The sequence below is a fragment of the Scyliorhinus torazame genome, chromosome 2 (assembly GCF_047496885.1).
Source record: "Scyliorhinus torazame isolate Kashiwa2021f chromosome 2, sScyTor2.1, whole genome shotgun sequence".
NCBI classification, from domain to species: Eukaryota; Metazoa; Chordata; class Chondrichthyes; order Carcharhiniformes; family Scyliorhinidae; genus Scyliorhinus; species Scyliorhinus torazame.
In genome coordinates, this window is record NC_092708.1 from 1,009,266 (window position 1) to 1,031,746 (window position 22,481).

Genomic DNA, 22,481 nt, shown 5'->3' on the forward strand with positions numbered 1-22,481 from the left:
GTGGCCTAACCAGCGACACCCACATCCCGGAAATGCATTTTTTTTTTCAAATGTGATTTCCTGTGTGTCAGGCTGCAGTGAATACCAATCTGCCTCTGTGTTTCAGTGGAGGAGGTGAAGCATGTTCCTGGAGCTGCATTAAAGCCTCTGAGTGGAATGCCAGATCCAGGGCCGGTCAGTGCCACCAGTTCATCGCCGAAAGCTAAGAGAAAAACCAGTTCAACACTGACTGTAAACCAACTGACGATGTTGGGAAGGAACTGGAAGAAGCCGGGTGCAGTGATACAGGGGCGATTTGGACTCCTCTCGAGGACCCGTTGTGATGTAGAGATTGGTTATCATGAAGAGGTTCTGAAAGTCTTCAAACAAGCGGAATCCAGGCATTACAGTAAGTGATCCCATCGCACACTCCCCCTTGCACCTGAACTAATCCAATTCCACTCTTTTCCCCCTGCATGCCAATAAATCCCATTCCAATCCGATCAGCTCCCAATCATTTGCCAAACGGTCTCTCGTCCCTGCCGCCCTGGACTTCCGTCCCTGTACAATGCTCACTCTGGTTTATGTGGCATCTTACAGTTTAGGCTCAGTTCATGCTTTTTCCCATTTACTTTGAATGTTTTAATCACAGAAAATGGTTCATTTTACAGGATTAAGAACATCTGGAATACTTTGTATTTAAGGACAGTGACCCTTGGCTTTGGTTTAATACAAACATCCTTATAGCAGCAGTTCCTGGGAAAGACAGTATTTTACAAGAAAAGTAATTAGCAAGTTCTTTTTAAAGAAGCTGAAAGACTCTTTGGCCGACTGTTTACAAAACAGTCACATGGTGAGTTATGGCATTGAAAACAAAACTATCCCTTAAATTGTGTTGAAAAAGAAAACTAGTGTTGTTTTACTAGGAAGAACAAGGGAAAGTACAGCATAAGAACAGGCCCTTCGGCCCGCCAAGCCTGCGCCGATCATGATGCCCGAACTAAAAAACACCTTCTGCCCTGACTCGGTCCGTATCCCTCTATTTCCTCCCTATTCATGGACCCATCCAGATGCCTCTTAAATGTTGCTAATGTGCTGCTTCCACCACATCCTCTGGCAGCGCATCCCAGGCACCCACCACTCTCTGTGTGGAAAAACTTAGCCGCACATCTCTCTTAAACTTTCCCCCTCTCACCTTGAACCTGTGCCCCTGTGTAATTGACACTTCCACCCTTGGAAAAAGCCTCTGACTATCCACCCTGCCTATGCCTCCCATAATTTTGTAGACCTCTTACTTCGGTGGTCGGTAAGTTAATGGAAAAGGTCCTGAAGGATAGGATTTATGACCATTTGGAAAGATGCAGCTTAATCTGGGATAGTCAACACGGATTTGTGAAGGGTAGGTCTTGCATCACAAATTTGATTGAATTCTTTGAGGCGGTAACTAAGTGTGTAGATGAAGGTAGAGCAGTTGATGTCGTATACATGGATTTTAATAAGGCGTTTGATAAGGTTCCCCATGGTCGGCTCATTAAGAAAGTAGGAGGTGTGGGATAGAGGGAAATTTGGCCAATTGGATAAGTAACTGGCTATCACATAGAAGACAGAGGGTGGTGGTGGATGGAAAATTTTCAGACTGGAGACCAGTTACCAGCGGTGTACCACAGGGATCAGTGCTGGGTCCTCTGCTATTTGTGATTTGTATCAATGACTTGGAGGAGGGGGCTGAAGGGTGGGTCAGTAAATTTGCTGATGACACCAAGATTGGTGGAGTAGTGGATGAGGTGGAGGGCTGTTGTAGGCTGCAAAGAGACATTGATAGGATGCAGAGCTGGGTCGAAAAATGGCAGATGGAGTTTAACCCTGATAAGTGCGAGGTCGATTTTGGCGGCGTGAGAGCAGCTGGTTAGTCAGTTTCAGCGGGAGCATTGCGGAAGGAGGTTGCTGGGAGGTAAGTCAACCTTTAAAAGCACTTCTCTTTGCAGGGGCAGGCCAGTCGATTTCGGCGGCGTGAGAGCAGCTGGTTAGTCAGTTTCAGCGGGAGCATTGCGGAAGGAGGTTGCTGGGAGGTAAGTCAACCTTTAAAAGCACTTCTCTTTGCAGGGGCAGGCCAGTCGATTTCGGCGGCGTGAGAGCAGCTGGTTAGTCAGTTTCAGCGGGAGCATTGCGGAAGGAGGTTGCTGGGAGGTAAGTCAACCTTTAAAAGCACTTCTCTTTGCAGGGGCAGGCCAGTCGATTTCGGCGGCGTGAGAGCAGCTGGTTAGTCAGTTTCAGCGGGAGCATTGCGGAAGGAGGTTGCTGGGAGGTAAGTCAACCTTTAAAAGCACTTCTCTTTGCAGGGGCAGGCCAGTCGATTTCGGCAGCGTGAGAGCAGCTGGTTAGTCAGTTTCAGCGGGAGCATTGCGGAAGGAGGTTGCTGGGAGGTAAGTCAACCTTTAAAAGCACTTCTCTTTGCAGGGGCAGGCCAGTCGATTTCGGCGGGAGTGGAGCTGGCTGGTTAGTCAATTTCAGCAGGAGCTGAGAATTTTTCTTTTTTTTTTTAAATTAGTTTTTTAGGCGGGAACAGGAAGTCGACTCGCGGACGTCTGGGAAGACCCTCGCCAATAAATTCTGGTGGAGAGGAAACCCGAGACACTACACGTGTAGTGTCTCCCACCCACCCTCCTCCTCTAACCTAATAATAAAACCCATTGGTCTGAGGTAAGTACCATATTTTATTATATTATTATTATTTTTTATAAAAATTTAATTTAGTTGTTAGCCAGATCTTGGTAGAAAGTTAGAGGAATGGCAGGGAAGGGAGTGCAATGTTCCTCCTGCAGGATGTTTGAGGTGAGGGATGCAGTTAGTGTCCCTGCTGATTTTACCTGCAGGAAGTGCTGCCATCTCCAGCTCCTCCAAGACCGAGTTAGGGAACTGGAGCTGGAGTTGGAAGAACTTCGGATCATTCGGGAGGCAGAAGGGGTCATAGATAGCAGCTTCAGGGAATTAGTTACACCAAAGATTGGAGATAGGTGGGTAACTGTAAGAGGGACTGGGAAAAAACAGTCAGTGCAGGGATCCCCTGCGGTCGTTCCCCTGAGAAACAAGTATACCGCTTTGGATACTTGTGGGGGGGACGACTTACCAGGGGTAAGCCATGGGGTACGGGCCTCTGGCACGGAGTCTGTCCCTGTTGCTCAGAAGGGAAGGGGGGAGAGGAGCAGAGCATTAGTAATTGGGGACTCTATAGTCAGGGGCACAGATAGGAGATTTTGTGGGAGCGTGAGAGACTCACGTTTGGTATGTTGCCTCCCAGGTGCAAGGGTACGTGATGTCTCGGATCGTGTTTTCCGGGTCCTTAGGGGGAGGGGGAGCAGCCCCAAGTCGTGGTCCACATTGGCACCAACGACATAGGTAGGAAAGGGGACAAGGATGTCAGGCAGGCTTTCAGGGAGCTAGGATGGAAGCTCAGAACTAGAACAAACAGAGTTGTTATCTCTGGGTTGTTGCCCGTGCCACGTGATAGTGAGATGAGGAATAGGGAGAGAGAGCATTTAAACACGTGGCTACAGGGATGGTGCAGGCGGGAGGGTTTCAGATTTTTGGATAACTGGGGCTCTTTCTGGGGAAGGTGGGACCTCTACAGACAGGATGGTCTACATCTGAACCTGAGGGGCACAAATATCCTGGGGGGGAGATTTGTTAGTGCTCTTTGGGGGGGTTTAAACTAATGCAGCAGGGGCATGGGAACCTGGATTGTAGTTTTAGGGTAAGGGAGAATGAGAGTATAGAGGTCAGGAGCACAGATTTGACGTCGCAGGAGGGGGCCAGCGTTCAGGTAGGTGGTTTGAAGTGTGTCTACTGCAATGCCAGGAGTATACGAAACAAGGTAGGGGAACTGGCAGCGTGGGTTGGTACCTGGGACTTCGATGTTGTGGCCATTTCGGAGACATGGATAGAGCAGGGACAGGAATGGATGTTGCAGGTTCCGGGGTTTAGGTGTTTTAGTAAGCTCAGAGAAGGAGGCAAAAGAGGGGGAGGTGTGGCGCTGCTAGTCAAGAGCAGTATTACGGTGGCGGAGAGGATGCTAGATGGGGACTCTTCTTCCGAGGTAGTATGGGCTGAAGTTAGAAACAGGAAAGGAGAGGTCACCCTGTTGGGAGTTTTTTATAGGCCTCCTAATAGTTCTAGGGATGTAGAGGAAAGGATGGCGAAGATGATTCTGGATATGAGCGAAAGTAACAGGGTAGTTATTATGGGAGACTTTAACTTTCCAAATATTGACTGGAAAAGATATAGTTCGAGTACAATAGATGGGTCGTTTTTTGTACAGTGTGTGCAGGAGGGTTTCCTGAAACAATATGTTGACAGGCCAACAAGAGGCGAGGCCACGTTGGATTTGGTTTTGGGTAATGAACCAGGCCAGGTGTTGGATTTGGAGGTAGGAGAGCACTTTGGGGACAGTGACCACAATTCGGTGACGTTTACGTTAATGATGGAAAGGGATAAGTATACACCGCAGGGCAAGAGTTATAGCTGGGGGAAGGGCAATTATGATGCCATTAGACGTGACTTGGGGGGGATAAGGTGGAGAAGTAGGCTGCAAGTGTTGGGCACACTGGATAAGTGGGGCTTGTTCAAGGATCAGCTACTGCGTGTTCTTGATAAGTATGTACCGGTCAGACAGGGAGGAAGGCATCGAGCGAGGGAACCGTGGTTTACCAAGGAAGTGGAATCTCTTGTTAAGAGGAAGAAGAAGGCCTATGTGAAGATGAAGTGTGAAGTTTCGGTTGGGGCGATGGATAGTTACAAGGTAGCGAGGAAGGATCTAAAGAGAGAGCTAAGACGAGCAAGGAGGGGACATGAGAAGTATTTGGCAGGAAGGATCAAGGAAAACCCAAAAGCTTTCTATAGGTATGTCAGGAATAAGCGAATGACTAGGGAAAGAGTCGGACCAGTCAAGGACAGGGATGGGAAATTGTGTGTGGAGTCTGAAGAGATAGGCGAGATACTAAATGAATATTTTTCGTCAGTATTCACTCAGGAGAAAGATAATGTTGTGGAGGAGAATGCTGAGCCCCAGGCTAATAGAATAGATGGCATTGAGGTACGTAGGGAAGAGGTGTTGGCAATTCTGGACAGGCTGAAAATAGATAAGTCCCCGGGACCTGATGGGATTTATCCTAGGATTCTATGAGAGGCCAGGGAAGAGATTGCTGGACCTTTGGCTTTGATTTTTATGTCATCATTGGCTACAGGAATAGTGCCAGAGGACTGGAGGACAGCAAATGTGGTCCCTTTGTTCAAAAAGGGGAGCAGAGACAACCCCGGCAACTATAGACCGGTGAGCCTCACGTCTGTAGTGGGTAAAGTCTTGGAGGGGATTATAAGGGACAAGATTTATAATCATCTAGATAGGAATAATATGATCAGGGATAGTCAGCATGGCTTTGTGAAGGGTAGGTCATGCCTCACAAACCTTATTGAGTTCTTTGAGAAGGTGACTGAACAGGTAGACGAGGGTAGAGCAGTTGATGTGGTGTATATGGATTTCAGCAAAGCGTTTGATAAGGTTCCCCACGGTAGGCTATTGCAAAAAATACGGAGGCTGGGGATTGAGGGTGATTTAGAGATGTGGATCAGAAATTGGCTAGCTGAAAGAAGACAGAGGGTGGTGGTTGATGGGAAATGTTCAGAATGGAGTACAGTCACAAGTGGAGTACCACAAGGATCTGTTCTGGGGCCGTTGCTGTTTGTCATTTTTATCAATGACCTAGAAGGCGCAGAAGGGTGGGTGAGTAAATTTGCAGACGATACTAAAGTCGGTGGTGTTGTCGATAGTGTGGAAGGATGTAGCAGGTTACAGAGGGATATAGATAAGCTGCAGAGCTGGGCTGAGAGGTGGCAAATGGAGTTTAATGTAGAGAAGTGTGAGGTGATTCACTTTGGAAGGAATAACAGGAATGCGGAATATTTGGCTAATGGTAAAGTTCTTGAAAGTGTGGATGAGCAGAGGGATCTAGGTGTCCATGTACATAGATCCCTGAAAGTTGCCACCCAGGTTGATAGGGTTGTGAAGAAGGCCTATGGAGTGTTGGCCTTTATTGGTAGAGGGATTGAGTTCCGGAGTCGGGAGGTCATGTTGCAGCTGTACAGAACTCTGGTACGGCCGCATTTGGAGTATTGCGTACAGTTCTGGTCACCGCATTATAGGAAGGACGTGGAGGCTTTGGAGCGGGTGCAGAGGAGATTTACCAGGATGTTGCCTGGTATGGAGGGAAAATCTTATGAGGAAAGGCTGACGGACTTGAGGTTGTTTTCGTTGGAGAGAAGAAGGTTAAGAGGAGACTTAATAGAGGCATACAAAATGATCAGGGGGTTGGATAGGGTGGACAGTGAGAGCCTTCTCCCGCGGATGGATATGGCTGGCACGAGGGGACATAACTTTAAACTGAGGGGTAATAGATATAGGACAGAGGTCAGAGGTAGGTTCTTTACGCAAAGAGTAGTGAGGCCGTGGAATGCCCTACCTGCTACAGTAGTGAACTCGCCAACATTGAGGGCATTTAAAAGTTTATTGGATAAACATATGGATGATAATGGCATAGTGTAGGTTAGATGGCTTTTGTTTCGGTGCAACATCGTGGGCCGAAGGGCCTGTACTGCGCTGTATTGTTCTATGTTCTATGTTCTATGATTCATTTTGGTAGAAAAAATTTGAATGCGGATTACAGGGTCAACGGCAGGGTTCTGAGGAATGTGGAGGAACAGAGATCTTGGGGTTCACGTCCACAGATCTCTGACGGTTGCCACTCAAGTGGATAGAGCCGTGAAGAAGGTCTATAGTGTGTTACCATTTATTAACAGGGGGCTTGAATTTAAGAGCTGCGGGGTTATGCTGCAACTATACATGACCCTGGTGAGACCGCATTTGGAGTATTGTGTGTAGTTCTGGTCACCTCATAGGAAGGATGTGGAAGCATTGGAAAGGGTGCAAAGGAGATTTACCAGGATGCTGCCTGGTTTGCAGGATAGGTCTTATGAGGAAAGGTTAAGGGAGCTAGGGCTTTTCTCTTTGGAGCGGAGGAGGATGAGAGGCGACTTAATAGAGGTTTATAAGATGATGAGGGGGATAGATAGGGAGTGGACGTTCAGAGACTATTTCCTCGGGTGGATGTAGCTGTTACAAGGGGGCATAACTATAAGATTCAGGGTGGGAGATATAGGAGGGATATCCGAGGTAAGTTCTTTACTCGAGAGTGGTTAGGGTGTGGAATGGACGTCCTACTGTGATAGTGGAGTTGGACACTTTAGGAACTTTCAAGCGGTTATTGGATAGGCACATGGAGCACACCCAGAATGACAGGGAGTGGGATAGCTTGATCTTGGTTTCGGACAATGCTCGGCACAACATCGAGGGCCGAAGGGCCTGTTCTGTGCTGTACTGTTCTATGTCTCCCCTCAGCCTCCGTCTTTCCAGTGAAAACAATCCTAGTTTATTCAACCCTTCCTCAGCCAACACCCTTGAGACCAGGCAACATCCTGGTGAACCTTCCTTGCACTCTCTCCAAAGCTTCCACGTCCTTCTGATAGTGTGGTGACCAGTACTGCACGTAATACTCCAAATGCGGCCTAACCAAGGTTTTATACAGCTGCAACATGATTTCCCAACTCCTGTACTCAATGCCCCGGCTGATGAAGGCAAGCATGCCATATGCCTTCTTAATCACCTTGGCCACTTGCATTGCCACTTTTAGGGAACTGTGGACCTGCACGCCCAGATCCCTCTGTGTTAATGTTCCTAAAGGTTCTGCCATTTATAGTATAATTTGTGCATAGATTTGATCCTCCAGAATGCATCACCTCGTATTTGTTCGGATTAACCCCCATCAGCCATGCCTGTGCCCAAGTCTCCAATCTGTCTGTATCCTGTGTATCCTCTGACAATCCTTTGCACTTTCAGCAACTCCGCCAATCTTCGTGTCATCTGCAAACTTACTAATCAGCCCACCCACATTTTCCTCCAGATCCTGTCTGTGCGGAGTCTGCACTTTCCCCGTGTCTGAGTGGGTTTCCTCCAGGTGCTCCAGTTTCCTCCCACAGACCAAATATGTGCAGGGGAGGTTGTGGAAGCAGATACATTAACGGCATTCAAAAGGCTCTTGACAAACACATGGATAGGATGGGTATAGAGGGATACGGCACAAGGAAGTGCTGAGGGTTTTGGCAGAGGTTGGTATCATGACCGGTACAGGTTTGAGATCTGAAGGGCCTGTTCCTGTGCTGTATTCTTTATCAGGATATTGGCCATGATAAATTGCCCCTTAATGTCCAAAAGGTTAGGTGGGATTACTGGGTTACGGATAGAGGGTGGAGGCATGGGCTTAATTAGGGTGCTCTTTCCAAAGACTGGTGCAGACTCGATGGGACGAATGGCATCCTTCTGCACTGTAAATTCCATGATCATTTATATATATTACAAACAACAGAAGTCCCAGCACTGATCCCTGCAAAACACCACTAGCTACAGATCTCCATTCAGAAAAACACCCTTCCACTGCTACTCTGTCTTCTATAACCAAGACAGTTCTGTATCCATACAGCCAGTCCACCCCAAATCCCATGTGATTTTAGTTTTTGTATCAGTCTGCCATGTGGGACCTTGTCAAACACCTTACTGAAGTCTATATAAACTACATCCACAGCCTTTCCCTCATCAAATTCTTTGTCACCTCTTCAAAAAAACTCAAATCGAGTTGGTGAGACATGACCTTCCCCGTACAAAACCATGCTGCCTGTCACCAACTAGTCCATTTTCCTCCAAATGCGCATATATCCTGTATCCTCAGTATCTTTTCCAAAAGTTTCCCCACCACAGATGTCAGGCTCACCAGCCTATAATTTGTTGGATTATTCCTGCTTCCTTTCTTAAACAAGGGAACAACATTGGCTATTCTCCAGTCCCCTCGAACCTCGCCTGTGATCAAAGAGGATGTGAAGATATCTCTTAAGGCCCTGGCTATTTCTCCCCTTGCCTCTCACAGGAACCTGGGATAAATTCCATCTGCCCCCGGGGACTTGGCTATCTTAATGCAATTTAGGATACTCAACACTTCCTCCTTTGATATATTGACATTCTCAAGAGCGTTCACACACCTATCCCTGACCTCAACATCCATCATGTCCTTCTCCCTGGTGAATACTGATACAAATTACTCATTAAGGATTTCACCCACTTCCTGTGGTTCCATGCATAACTTCCCTCCGTTGTCCTCGAGTGGGCCCACTCTTTCTCTTGCTGCCCTCTTGCTCCAAATGTATGCATAAAAAGCCTTGGGATTCTTCTTGACCATGTTTGCCATGTGGGCCCCTTTTAGCCCTCCTAATTCCACGTTTAAATTCCTTCCTACTATCAGTGTGCTCCTCAAGGGCTTTGTCAGTGTTTAGATGCAGAGCCCCATCGTCTGTTTCTTTTTCCCTTTTGACGAAGTTTACAATTTCCCTTGTCACCATGGCTCCCGAATCCTGCCGTCCTGCATTTCTGTGGGGACATGTCTGTCCTGCACTTCAATCAACTGGCCTTCAAAATCCTCCCACATGTCAGATGTGGATTTACCCTCAAATAGCCGCCACCAATCCACATTCCCGAGTTCCTGTCTAATTTGGATGTAATTGGCCCTCGCCCAATTCGGCACCCTCACCCGTGGGCCACTCTTGTCCTTATCCATGATTACTCAAAATCTTATGGAATTATGGTCGCTAAGCCCAAAATGCTCCCCCACTGAAACATCAATCACCTGGCCAGGCTCATCCCCCAATACCAAGTCTAGTATGGCACCTCCCTGGTTGGATTGTCAACATACTGAATCAAAAAGGCCTCCTGGACACATCTAACAAATTGCTCTCCATCCGAGCCCCTGGCTGTGAGGGATTCCCAGTCAATATGGGGGAAGTTAAAGTCGCCCATCACAACAGCCCTGCTTTTTTCGCACCTTTTCAGTATCTGACTACACAACTGCTCCTGTCTCCTGTGGGCAGTTGGGACGTCTATAATACACTCCCAACATTGTGATTTCACCCTTCTTATTCCTGAGCTCCACCCATAATGCCTCACTACAAGATCCCTCCAATGTGTCCTCCCTCAACACAGCTGTGATCTGCTCCCTGGTCAGCAATGCCACTCCCCCACCTCTTTTGTTTCCCCTTCTGTCCCGTCTAAAACAACGATATCCTCGGAATGTTAAGCTGCCAGTCCTGTCCCTCCTTTAACCATGTCTCCGTAATTGCAATTACATTATAGTTCCATGCAGTAATCCAGGCTCTCAGTTCATCTGCCTTAGCTGTTATACTTCTTGCATTGAAGCAAACGCACTCCAGACCAACAGTCCCGCTGAGCCCCGCAGCCTCCCTCTGCCTGATCTCACTCTGCACTTTGTTTATCACAGTCTCTCTTTTTTCCCCAGTCCCTACACTTACTGGCCTGCTGTCCCGGTTCCCGCCCCCGACACACTAGTTTAAACCCTCCCGAACAGCACGAGCAAACCTCCCGAACAGGATATTGATGCCCCTCCAGTTCAGGTGCAACCCGTCCTCCTTGTACAGGTCCCATGTTGCCCAGAAGACATCGCAGTGATTAATATATCTAAACCCTCCCTCTTATACCAGCTCTTTAGCCACGTGTTCAACTGCACTATATCCCTGTTCCAAACCCTCACTGGCACGTGGCACAGGGAGTAATCCTGAGATTACCACCCTAGAGGTCGTCGTCCGTCCCCCCCGTCCCGTCCCCCCCCAACAGTATCCAAAGCGGTTGAGAGGGGAATAGCCGCAAGAGGCTCCTGCCTGCCTCTCCTGGCGGTCACCCATCTACCATCCAACAGTTGAAGGATCGACTGCTTGGGTATTGCTCCAATCTCGCTGTAAGTCTCTGATCTGAGCACAGTAGCACTGTTGCTTCACAGCTCCAGGGTCCCAGATTCGATTCCGGCTTGGGTCACTGTCTGTGCGGAGTCTGCACGTCCTCCCCGTGTCTGCGTGGGTTTCCTCCGGGTGCTCCAGTTTCCTCCCACAGTCCAAAGATGTGCAGGTTAGATGGATTGGCCATGATAAATTGCCCTTAGTGCCAAAAAATGTTGGGTGGGGTTACTGGGTTATGGGGATAAGGTGGAGGTGTGGGCCTGGGTAGGGTGCTCTTTCCAAGGGCCGGTGCAGGCTCGATGGGCCGAATGACCACCTGCACTGTAAATTCTATGATTACCTGCAAGATCTCCTTGATGTTCACCTGAAAAGTAGTGCCAGACTCTTCGATGGTTTCCCAGAGCAACCGTATAACCAGGACTAAATCATTTATCCTTTTCCCTTGAACCATTGACCTTTAACCTGTTAGCAGACAGGAGTGTTTGTTCGGATTTAGAAAGAGTCATTATTAGACTTTCATATTTTATCCGGTATGTTAATGAGCTTTGCCTCCCTTTTTGATGAGTCTGCTTTCATAATAAAATAATACATTTGAAACCTGAGTGGTCATTCTGAAACTAAAGTACGTAATTGGCCATGTAGCTAGCTGGGCAGGCCATTTAATTAGAATAATAGAATCCACACAGTATAGAAGGAGTACACTCGGCCCTTCGTGTTTGCACCGACCTCCTGAAAGAGCACCCTACCTAGGTCCACTCTCCTGTACTATCCCTGACATCACACCTAACAAAGGGGCAATTTATCACGGCCAATCCACCTAACCTGCACATCTTCGGACTGTGGGAGGAAACCTGAGCATCCAGAGGAAACCCACACAGACACGGGGAGAACATGCAAACTTCACACACATAGTCACCCGAGGCCGGAATTGAACCCGGATCCCTGGAATTATGAGACAGCAGCACTAACCCGGTTCCCTGGCAATGAGACAGCAGTGTTAACCCGGGTCCCTGGCACTGTGAGACAGCAGTGTTAACCCGGGTCCCTGGCTCTGTGAGACAGCAGTGCTAACCCAGATCCCTGGCACTGTGAGACAGCAGTGTTAACCCGGGTCCCTGGCACTGTGAGTCAGCAGTGTTAACCCGGGTCCCTGGCACTGTGAGACAGCAGTGTTAACCCGGGTCCCTGGCACTGTGAGTCAGCAGTGTTAACCCGGGTCCCTGGCACTGTGAGACAGCAGTGTTAGCCCGGGTCCCTGGCACTGAGACAGCAGTGCTAACCCAGATCCCTGGCACAGTGAGTCAGCAGTGTTAACCCAGGTCCCTGGCACTGAGACAGCAGTGTTAACACGGGTTTCTGGCACTGAGACAGCAGTGCTAACCCAGATCCCTGGCACTGTGAGATACCAGTGTGTTAACCCGGGTCCCTGGCTCTGTGAGACAGCAGTGCTAACTCAGATCCCTGGCACTGTGAGACAGCAGTGCTAACCCAGATCCCTGGCACAGTGAGTCAGCAGTGTTAATCCAGGTCCCTGGCACTGAGACAGCAGTGTTAACACGGGTTTTTGGCACTGAGACAGCAGTGTTAACCGGAGTCCCTGGCACTGTGAGACAGCAGTGTTAACCCGGGTCACGGGCACTGTGAGACAGCACTGTTAACCTGGGTCTGTGCCCCTCATAATATTGTAGACCTCTATCAGGTCACCCCTCAACCACCTTCCTTCCAGTGAGAACCAACCGAGTTTATTCAACCGCTCCTCATAGCTAATGCCCTCCATACCAGGCAACACCCTGGTAAATCTCTTCTGCACCCTCTCTAAAGCCTCCACATCCTTCTGGTAGTGTGGCGACCAAAATTGAACACTATACTCCTCAAGTGTGGCCTAACTAAGGTTCTATACAGCTGCAACATGACTTGCCAATTCTTATACTCAATGCCCCGGCCAATGAAGGCATGCATGCTGTATTCCTTCTTGACCACCTTCTCCACCTGTGTTGCCCCTTTCAGTGACCTGTGGACCTGTACACCTAGATCTCTTTGACTTTCAATACTCTTGAGGGTTCTACCATTCACTGTATATTCCCTACCTGCATTAGACCTTCCAAAATGCATTACCTCACATTTGTCCGGATTAAACTCCATCTGCCATCTCTCCGCCCAAGTCTCCAAACAATCTAAATCCTGCTGTATCCTCAGACAGTCCTCATCGCTATCTGCAATTCCACTAACCTTTGTGTCATCTGCAAACTTACTAATCAGACCAGTTACATTTTCCTCCAAATCATTTATATATACTACAAACAGCAAAGGTCCCAGCAGTGAACCCTGCGGAACACCACTGGTCACAGCCCTCCAATTAGAAAAGCATCCTTCCATTGCTACTCTCTGCCTTCTATGACCTAGCCAGTTCTGTATCCACCTTGCCAGCTCACCCCTGATCCCGTGTGACTTCACCTTTTGTACTAGTCTACCATGAGGGACCTTGTCAAAGGCCTTACTGAAGTCCATATAGACAACATCCACTGCCCTACCTGCATCAATCATCTTTGTGACCTCCTCGAAAAACTCTTATCAAGTTAGTGAGACACGACCTCCCCTTAACAAAACCATGCTGCCTCTCACTAATACGTCCATTTGCTTCCAAATGGGAGTAGATCCTGTCTCGAAGAATTCTCTCCAGTAATTTCCCTACCACTGAAGTAAGGCTCACCGGCCTGTAGTTCCCTGGATTATCCTTGCTACCCTTCTTAAACAGAGGAACAACATTGGCTATTCTCCAGTCCTCCGGGACATCACCTGAAGACAGTGAGGATCCAAAGATTTCTGTCAAGGCCTCAGCAATTTCCTCTCCAGCCTCCTTCAGTATTCTGGGGTAGATCCCATCAGGCCCTGGGGACTTATCTACCTTAATATTTTTTAAGATGCCCAACACCTCGTCTTTTGGGATCTCAATGTGACCCAGGCTATCTACACACCCTTCTCCAGACTCAACATCTACCAATTCCTTCTCTTTGGTGAATACTGATGCAAAGTATTCATTTAGTACCTCGCCCATTTCCTCTGGCTCCACACATAGATTCCCTTGCCTATCCTTCAGTGGGCCAACCCTTTCCCTGGCTACCCGCTTGCTTTTTATGTACGTGTAAAAAGCCTTGGGATTTTCCTTAACCCTATTTGCCAATGCCCTTTCGTGACACCTTCTAGCCCTCCTGACTCCTTGCTTAAGTTCCTTCCTACTTTCCTTATATGCCACACAGGCTTCATCTGTTCCCAGCCTTTTAGCCCTGACAAATGCCTCCTTTTTCTTTTTGACAAGGCCTACAATATCTCTCGTTATCCAAGGTTCCCGAAAATTGCCGTATTTACCCTTCTTCCTCACAGGAACATGCCGGTCCTGAATTCCTTTCAACTGACACTTGAAAGCCTCCCACATGTCAGATGTTGATTTGCCCTCAAACATCCGCCCCCAATTAATGTTCTTCAGTTCCCGCCTAATATTGTTATAATTAGCCTTCCCCCAATTTAGCACATTCACCCTAGGACCACTCTTATCCTTGTCCACCAGCACATTAAAACTTACTGAATTGTGGTCACTGTTCCCCAAATGCTCCCGTACTGAAACTTCTACCACCTGGCCGGGCTCACTCCCCAATACCAGGTTCAGTACCGCCCCTTCCCTAGTTGGACTATCTACATATTGTTTTAAGATGCCCTCCTGGATGCTCCTTACAAACTCTGCCCCGTCTAAGCCCCTGGCACTAAATGAGTCCCAGTCAATATTGGGGAAGTTGAAGTCTCCTATCACCACAACCCTGTTGTTTTTACTTTTTTCCAAAATCTGTCTACCTATCTGCTCCTCTATCTCCCGCTGGCTGTTGGGAGGCCTGTAGTAAACCCCCAACATTGTGACTGCACCCTTCTTATTCCTGATCTCTACCCATATAGCCTCACTGCCCTCTGAGGTGTCCTCCCGCAGTACAGCTGTGATATCCTCCCTAACCAGTAGCGCAACTCCGCCACCCCTTTTACATCCCCCTCTATCCCGCCTGAAACATCTAAATCCTGGAACGTTTAGCTGCCAATCCTGCCCTTCCCTCAACCAGGTCTCTGTAATGGCAACAACACCATAGTTCCAAGTACTAATCCAAGCTCTAAGTTCATCTGCCTTACCCGTAATGCTCCTTGCATTAAAACATATGCACTTCAGGCCACCAGACCCGCTGTGTTCAGCAACTTCTCCCTGTCTGCTCTGCCTCAGAGCCACACTGTCCCTATTCCCTAGTTCTCCCTCAGTGCTCTCACCTTCTGACCTATTGCTCCCGTGCCCACCCCCCTGCCATACTAGTTTAAACCTTCCCGTGTGACACTAGCAAACCTCGCGGCCAGGATATTTATGCCTCTCCGGTTTAGATGCAACCCGTCCTTCTTATACAGGTCACACCTGCCCCGGAAGAGCTCCCAGTGGTCCAGATAATGGAAACCCTCCCTCCTACACCAGCTGTTTAGCCACGTGTTTAGCTGCTCTATCTTCCTATTTCTAGCCTCACTGGCACGTGGCACAGGGAGTAATCCTGAGATTACAACCCTAGAGGTCCTGTCTTTTAACTTTCTGCCTAGCTCCCTGAACTCCTGCTGCAGGACCTCATGCCCCTTCCTGCCTATGTCGTTAGTACCAATATGTACAATGACGTCTGCCTGTTTGCCCTCCCCCTTCAGGATTCCCTCTACCCGTTCGGAGACATCCTGGACCCTGGCACCAGGGAGGCAACATACCATCCTGGAGTCTCTTTCACGTCCACAGAAGCGCCTATCTGTGCCCCTGACTATAGAGTCCCCTATTACTATTGCTCTTCTGCGCTTTGACCCTCCCTTCTGAACATCAGAGCCAGCCGTAGTGCCACTGCTCTGGCTGCTGCTGTTTTCCCCTGCTAGGCTATCCCCCCGACTGTATCCAAAGGGGTATACCTGTTCGAGAGGGGGACAACCACAGGGGATTCCTGCACTGACTGCCTGCCCTTTCTGGTGGTCACCCATTTCTCTGCCTGCACCTTGGGTGTGACCACATCTACATAACTGCGATCTATGACGCTTTCCGCCACCTGCATGCTCCTAAGTGCATCCAATTGCCGCTCCAACCGAACCATGCGGTCTGTGAGGTGCTCCAGTTGGGTGCACTTTCTGCAGATGAAGCCATCCGGGACGCTGGAAGCCTCCCGGACCTGCCACATCTCACAGTCAGAGCACAGCACCCCTCTAACTGACATTGCGCCAATTAATTAGTAAATTAAAGTTAAAAGTTTAAAAAAATGTTTTAAAAAGTTACTGTTCCCTCGCACTAGATTTCTACCATAAATGTGAAAGCTAAATATAGTACTCTCCGATCTCTGAATCCCCTCTAAATTATAATTAAGTAATTATGTTTAATTAGTCACCAATGCTTTTTTATATTTAGTGTAGATTCCCAACCAGCCACTCAGGTCGCAGCTTTTCTGTGATGTCACTTCAGTTTCCCCCCCCAATACACAATTTGAAAAGGTAATAAAAATAGAAATGAGTAAAAATCACTCACTTACCTTCTGAGGGTCTCAGATGTTCTCAGGTTCTCTCCCTGACAGAGACTGCTCCTCCTACTCCGTACGGCTTCCAAAACTAGGCCGCGATCTTTTTAAATCTCCACTCCGACTCGCAGCTCCCGCGCATTTTAAATCTCCGCTCCGACTCGCAGCTACCGCGCTTTTTAAATTTCTGCTCCGACTCGCAGCTCCCGCTCTTTTTAAATCTCCGCTCCGACTCGCAGCTCCCGCGCTTTATAAATCTCTGCTCCGGCTCTTTTAAAATCTCTGCCCTGACTCGCAGCTCCCGCTCTTTTTAAATGTCTGCCCTGACTCGCAGCTCCCGCGCTTTTTAAATCTCCGCTCCGACCCGCAGCTCCGGCTCTTTTTAAATCTCCGCTCCGACTCGCAGCTCCCGCTCTTTTTAAATCTCTGCCCCGACTCGCAGCTCCCGCTCTTTTTAAATCTCCGCTCCGACTCGCAGCTCCCGCTCTTTTTAAAACTCTGCCCCGACTCGCAGCTCCCGCTCTTTTAAAATCTCTGCCCCGACTCGCAGCTGCCGCTCTTTTAAAATCTCTGCCCCGACTCGCAGCTCCCGCTCTTTTAAAATCTCTGCCCCGACTCGCAGCTCCGGCGCTTTTTAAATCTCCGCTCTGACTCGCAGCTCCCGCGCTTTTTAAATCTCCGCTCTGACTCTCAGCTCCGGCTCTTTTTAAATCTCCGCTCCGACTCGCAGCTCCCGCTCTTTTTAAATCTCCGCTCTGACTCGCATCTCCCGCTCTTTTTAAATCTCCGCTCCGACTCGCAGCTCCCGCGTTTTTAAATCTCCGCTCTGACTCGCAGCTCCCGTGCTTTTTAAATCTCCGCTCCGACTCGCAGCTCCCGCGCTTTTTAAATCTCCGCTCCGACTCTCAGCTCCCGCGCTTTTTAAATCTCCGCTCCGACTCGCATCTCCGGCTCTTTTTAAATCTCCGCTCCGACTCGCAGCTCCGGCTCTTTTTAAATCTCCGCTCCGACTCGCAGCTCCCGCGCTTTTTAAATCTCCGCTCCGACTCGCAGCTCCCGTGCTTTTTAAATCTCCGCTCCGACTCGCAGCTCTGGTTCTTTTTAAATCTCCGCTCCGACTCGCAGCTCCGGCTCTTTTTAAATCTCCGCTCCGACTCGCAGCTCCCGCGCTTTTTAAATCTCCGCTCTGACTCGCAGCTCCGGCACTTTTTAAATCTCCGCTCTGACTCGCAGCTCCGGCGCTTTTTAAATCTGCGCTCCGACTCTCAGCTCCCGCGCTTCTTAAATCTCCGCTCCGACTCGCAGCTCCCGCGCTTTTTAAATCTCCGCTCTGACTCGCAGCTCCCGCGCTTTTTAAATCTCCGCTCCGACTCGCAGCTCCCGCTCTTTTTAAATCTCCGCTCCGACTCGCATCTCCCGCTCTTTTTAAATCTCCGCTCCGACTCGCAGCTCCCGCTCTTTTTAAATCTCCGCTCCGACTCGCAGCTCCGGCGCTTTTTAAATCTCCGCTCTGACTCGCAGCTCCCGCGCTTTATAAATCTCTGCTCCGACTCGCAGCTCCCACTCTTTTAAAATCTCCGCTCCGACTCGCAGCTCCCGCGCTTTTTAAATCTCCGCTCTGACTCGCAGCTCCCGCGCTTTATAAATCTCTGCTCCGACTCGCAGCTCCCACTCTTTTAAAATCTCCGCTCCGACTCGCAGCTCCCGCGCTTTATAAATCTCTGCTCCGACTCGCAGCTCCGGCTCTTTTAAAATCTCTGCCCTGACTCGCAGCTCCCGCTCTTTTTAAATCTCTGCCCTGACTCGCAGCTCCCGCGCTTTTTAAATCTCCGCTCCGACCCGCAGCTCCGGCTCTTTTTAAATCTCTGCCCCGACTCTCAGCTCCCGCTCTTTTTAAATCTCTGCCCCGACTCGCAGCTCCCGCTCTTTTTAAATCTCCGCTCCGACTCGCAGCTCCCGCTCTTTTTAAATCTCTGCCCCGACTCGCAGCTCCCGCTCTTTTAAAATCTCTGCCCCGACTCGCAGCTCCGGCGCTTTTTAAATCTCCGCTACGACTTGCAGCTGCCGCTCTTTTTAAATCTCCGCTACGACTCGCAGCTCCGGCGCTTTTTAAATCTCCGCTACGACTTGCAGCTCCCACTCTTTTTAAATCTCCGCTCTGACTCGCAGCTCCCGCGCTTTTTAAATCTCCGCTCTGACTCTCAGCTCCGGCTCTTTTTAAATCTCCGCTCCGACTCGCAGCTCCCGCTCTTTTTAAATCTCCGCTCTGACTCGCATCTCCCGCTCTTTTTAAATCTCCGCTCCGACTCGCAGCTCCCGCGTTTTTAAATCTCCGCTCTGACTCGCAGCTCCCGTGCTTTTTAAATCTCCGCTCCGACTCGCAGCTCCCGCGCTTTTTAAATCTCCGCTCCGACTCTCAGCTCCCGCGCTTTTTAAATCTCCGCTCCGACTCGCAGCTCCGGCGCTTTTTAAATCTCCGCTCTGACTCGCATCTCCGGCTCTTTTTAAATCTCCGCTCTGACTCGCATCTCCGGCTCTTTTTAAATCTCCGCTCCGACTCGCAGCTCCGGCTCTTTTTAAATCTCCGCTCCGACTCGCAGCTCCCGCGCTTTTTAAATCTCCGCTCCGACTCGCAGCTCCGGCTCTTTTTAAATCTCCGCTCTGACTCTCAGCTCCCGCGCTTTTTAAATCTCCGCTCCGACTCGCATCTCCGGCTCTTTTTAAATCTCCGCTCCGACTCGCAGCTCCCGCGCTTTTTAAATCTCCGCTCTGACTCGCAGCTCCGGCGCTTTTTAAATCTGCGCTCCGACTCGCAGCTGCCGCGCTTTTTAAATCTCCGCTCCGACTCGCAGCTGCCGCTCTTTTTAAATCTCCGCTCCGACTTGCAGCTCCCGCTCTTTTAAAATCTCTGCCCCGACTCTCAGCTCCCGCGCTTTTTAAATCTCCGCTCCGACTCGCAGCTCCCGCGCTTTTTAAATCTCCGCTCTGACTCGCAGCTCCCGCGCTTTTTAAATCTCCGCTCCGACTCGCAGCTCCCGCTCTTTTTAAATCTCCGCTCCGACTCGCAGCTCCCGCTCTTTTTAAATCTCCGCTCCGACTCGCAGCTCCCGCGCTTTTTAAATCTCCGCGCCGACTCGCAGCTCCGGCTCTTTTTAAATCTCCGCGCCGACTCGCAGCTCCGGCTCTTTTTAAATCTCCGCTCCGACTCGCAGCTCCCGCTCTTTTTAAATCTCCGCTCCGACTCGCAGCTCCGGCTCTTTTTAAATCTCTGCCCCGACTCGCAGCTCCGGCGCTTTTTAAATCTCCGCCCCGACTCGCAGCTCCCACTCTTTTAAAATCTCCGCTCCGACTCGCAGCTCCCGCTCTTTTAAAATCTCCGCTCCAACTCGCAGCTCCCGCTCTTTTAAAATCTCCACTCCGACTCGCAGCTCCGGCTCTTTTAAAATCTCCGCTCCGACTCGCAGCTCCCGCTCTTTTAAAATCTCCGCTCCGACTCGCAGCTCCCGCTCTTTTAAAATCTCCGCTCCGACTCGCAGCTCCGGCTCTTTTTAAATCTCTGCTCCGACTCGCATCTCCGGCTCTTTTTAAATCTCTGCTCCGACTCGCAGCTCCCGCGCATTTTAAATCTCCGCTCCGACTCGCAGCTCCCGCTCTTTTTAAATCTCCGCTCCGACTCGCATCTCCCGCTCTTTTTAAATCTCCGCTCCGACTCGCAGCTCCCGCGTTTTTAAATCTCCGCTCTGACTCGCAGCTCCCGTGCTTTTTAAATCTCCGCTCCGACTCGCAGCTCCCGCGCTTTTTAAATCTCCGCTCCGACTCTCAGCTCCCGCGCTTTTTAAATCTCCGCTCCGACTCGCAGCTCCGGCGCTTTTTAAATCTCCGCTCTGACTCGCATCTCCGGCTCTTTTTAAATCTCCGCTCCGACTCGCAGCTCCGGCTCTTTTTAAATCTCCGCTCCGACTCGCAGCTCCCGCGCTTTTTAAATCTCCGCTCCGACTCGCAGCTCCGGCTCTTTTTAAATCTCCGCTCTGACTCTCAGCTCCCGCGCTTTTTAAATCTCCGCTCCGACTCGCATCTCCGGCTCTTTTTAATTCTCCGCTCCGACTCGCAGCTCCCGCGCTTTTTAAATCTCCGCTCTGACTCGCAGCTCCGGCGCTTTTTAAATCTGCGCTCCGACTCGCAGCTCCCGCGCTTTTTAAATCTCCGCTCCGACTCGCAGCTGCCGCTCTTTTTAAATCTCCGCTCCGACTTGCAGCTCCCGCTCTTTTAAAATCTCTGCCCCGACTCTCAGCTCCCGCGCTTTTTAAATCTCCGCTCCGACTCGCAGCTCCCGCTCTTTTTAAATCTCCGCTCCGACTCGCATCTCCGGCTCTTTTTAATTCTCCGCTCCGACTCGCAGCTCCCGCGCTTTTTAAATCTCCGCTCTGACTCGCAGCTCCGGCGCTTTTTAAATCTGCGCTCCGACTCGCAGCTCCCGCGCTTTTTAAATCTCCGCTCCGACTCGCAGCTGCCGCTCTTTTTAAATCTCCGCTCCGACTTGCAGCTCCCGCTCTTTTAAAATCTCTGCCCCGACTCTCAGCTCCCGCGCTTTTTAAATCTCCGCTCCGACTCGCAGCTCCCGCTCTTTTTAAATCTCCGCTCCGACTCGCAGCTCCCGCTCTTTTTAAATCTCCGCTCCGACTCGCAGCTCCCGCGCTTTTTAAATCTCCGCGCCGACTCGCAGCTCCGGCTCTTTTTAAATCTCCGCGCCGACTCGCAGCTCCGGCTCTTTTTAAATCTCCGCTCCGACTCGCAGCTCCCGCTCTTTTTAAATCTCCGCTCCGACTCGCAGCTCCGGCTCTTTTTAAATCTCTGCCCCGACTCGCAGCTCCGGCGCTTTTTAAATCTCCGCTCCGACTCGCAGCTCCCGCTCTTTTTAAATTTCTGCTCCGACTCGCAGCTCCCGCTCTTTTTAAATCTCCGCTCCGACTCGCAGCTCCCGCGCTTTATAAATCTCTGCTCCGGCTCTTTTAAAATCTCTGCCCTGACTCGCAGCTCCCGCTCTTTTTAAATGTCTGCCCTGACTCGCAGCTCCCGCGCTTTTTAAATCTCCGCTCCGACCCGCAGCTCCGGCTCTTTTTAAATCTCCGCTCCGACTCGCAGCTCCCGCTCTTTTTAAATCTCTGCCCCGACTCGCAGCTCCCGCTCTTTTTAAATCTCCGCTCCGACTCGCAGCTCCCGCTCTTTTTAAAACTCTGCCCCGACTCGCAGCTCCCGCTCTTTTAAAATCTCTGCCCCGACTCGCAGCTGCCGCTCTTTTAAAATCTCTGCCCCGACTCGCAGCTCCCGCTCTTTTAAAATCTCTGCCCCGACTCGCAGCTCCGGCGCTTTTTAAATCTCCGCTCTGACTCGCAGCTCCCGCGCTTTTTAAATCTCCGCTCTGACTCTCAGCTCCGGCTCTTTTTAAATCTCCGCTCCGACTCGCAGCTCCCGCTCTTTTTAAATCTCCGCTCTGACTCGCATCTCCCGCTCTTTTTAAATCTCCGCTCCGACTCGCAGCTCCCGCGTTTTTAAATCTCCGCTCTGACTCGCAGCTCCCGTGCTTTTTAAATCTCCGCTCCGACTCGCAGCTCCCGCGCTTTTTAAATCTCCGCTCCGACTCTCAGCTCCCGCGCTTTTTAAATCTCCGCTCCGACTCGCATCTCCGGCTCTTTTTAAATCTCCGCTCCGACTCGCAGCTCCGGCTCTTTTTAAATCTCCGCTCCGACTCGCAGCTCCCGCGCTTTTTAAATCTCCGCTCCGACTCGCAGCTCCCGTGCTTTTTAAATCTCCGCTCCGACTCGCAGCTCTGGTTCTTTTTAAATCTCCGCTCCGACTCGCAGCTCCGGCTCTTTTTAAATCTCCGCTCCGACTCGCAGCTCCCGCGCTTTTTAAATCTCCGCTCTGACTCGCAGCTCCGGCACTTTTTAAATCTCCGCTCTGACTCGCAGCTCCGGCGCTTTTTAAATCTGCGCTCCGACTCTCAGCTCCCGCGCTTCTTAAATCTCCGCTCCGACTCGCAGCTCC

At 50.2% G+C, this 22,481-nt stretch overlaps 1 protein-coding gene across 5 annotated transcripts in view; it reads left to right on the forward strand.

Moving 5' to 3' along the window:
• The window catches only part of smarcal1 (SWI/SNF related, matrix associated, actin dependent regulator of chromatin, subfamily a-like 1), a 186,148-nt gene that overhangs the window by 25,947 nt on the left and 137,720 nt on the right, over nucleotides 1-22,481 (forward strand). For all 5 annotated transcript variants that reach the window (XM_072468333.1, XM_072468351.1, XM_072468343.1 and 2 more), the window contains one exon: nucleotides 107-388. In XM_072468333.1, coding sequence (XP_072324434.1) covers nucleotides 107-388 — 282 coding nt within the window. The remainder of the gene's footprint in view (nucleotides 1-106; nucleotides 389-22,481) is intronic.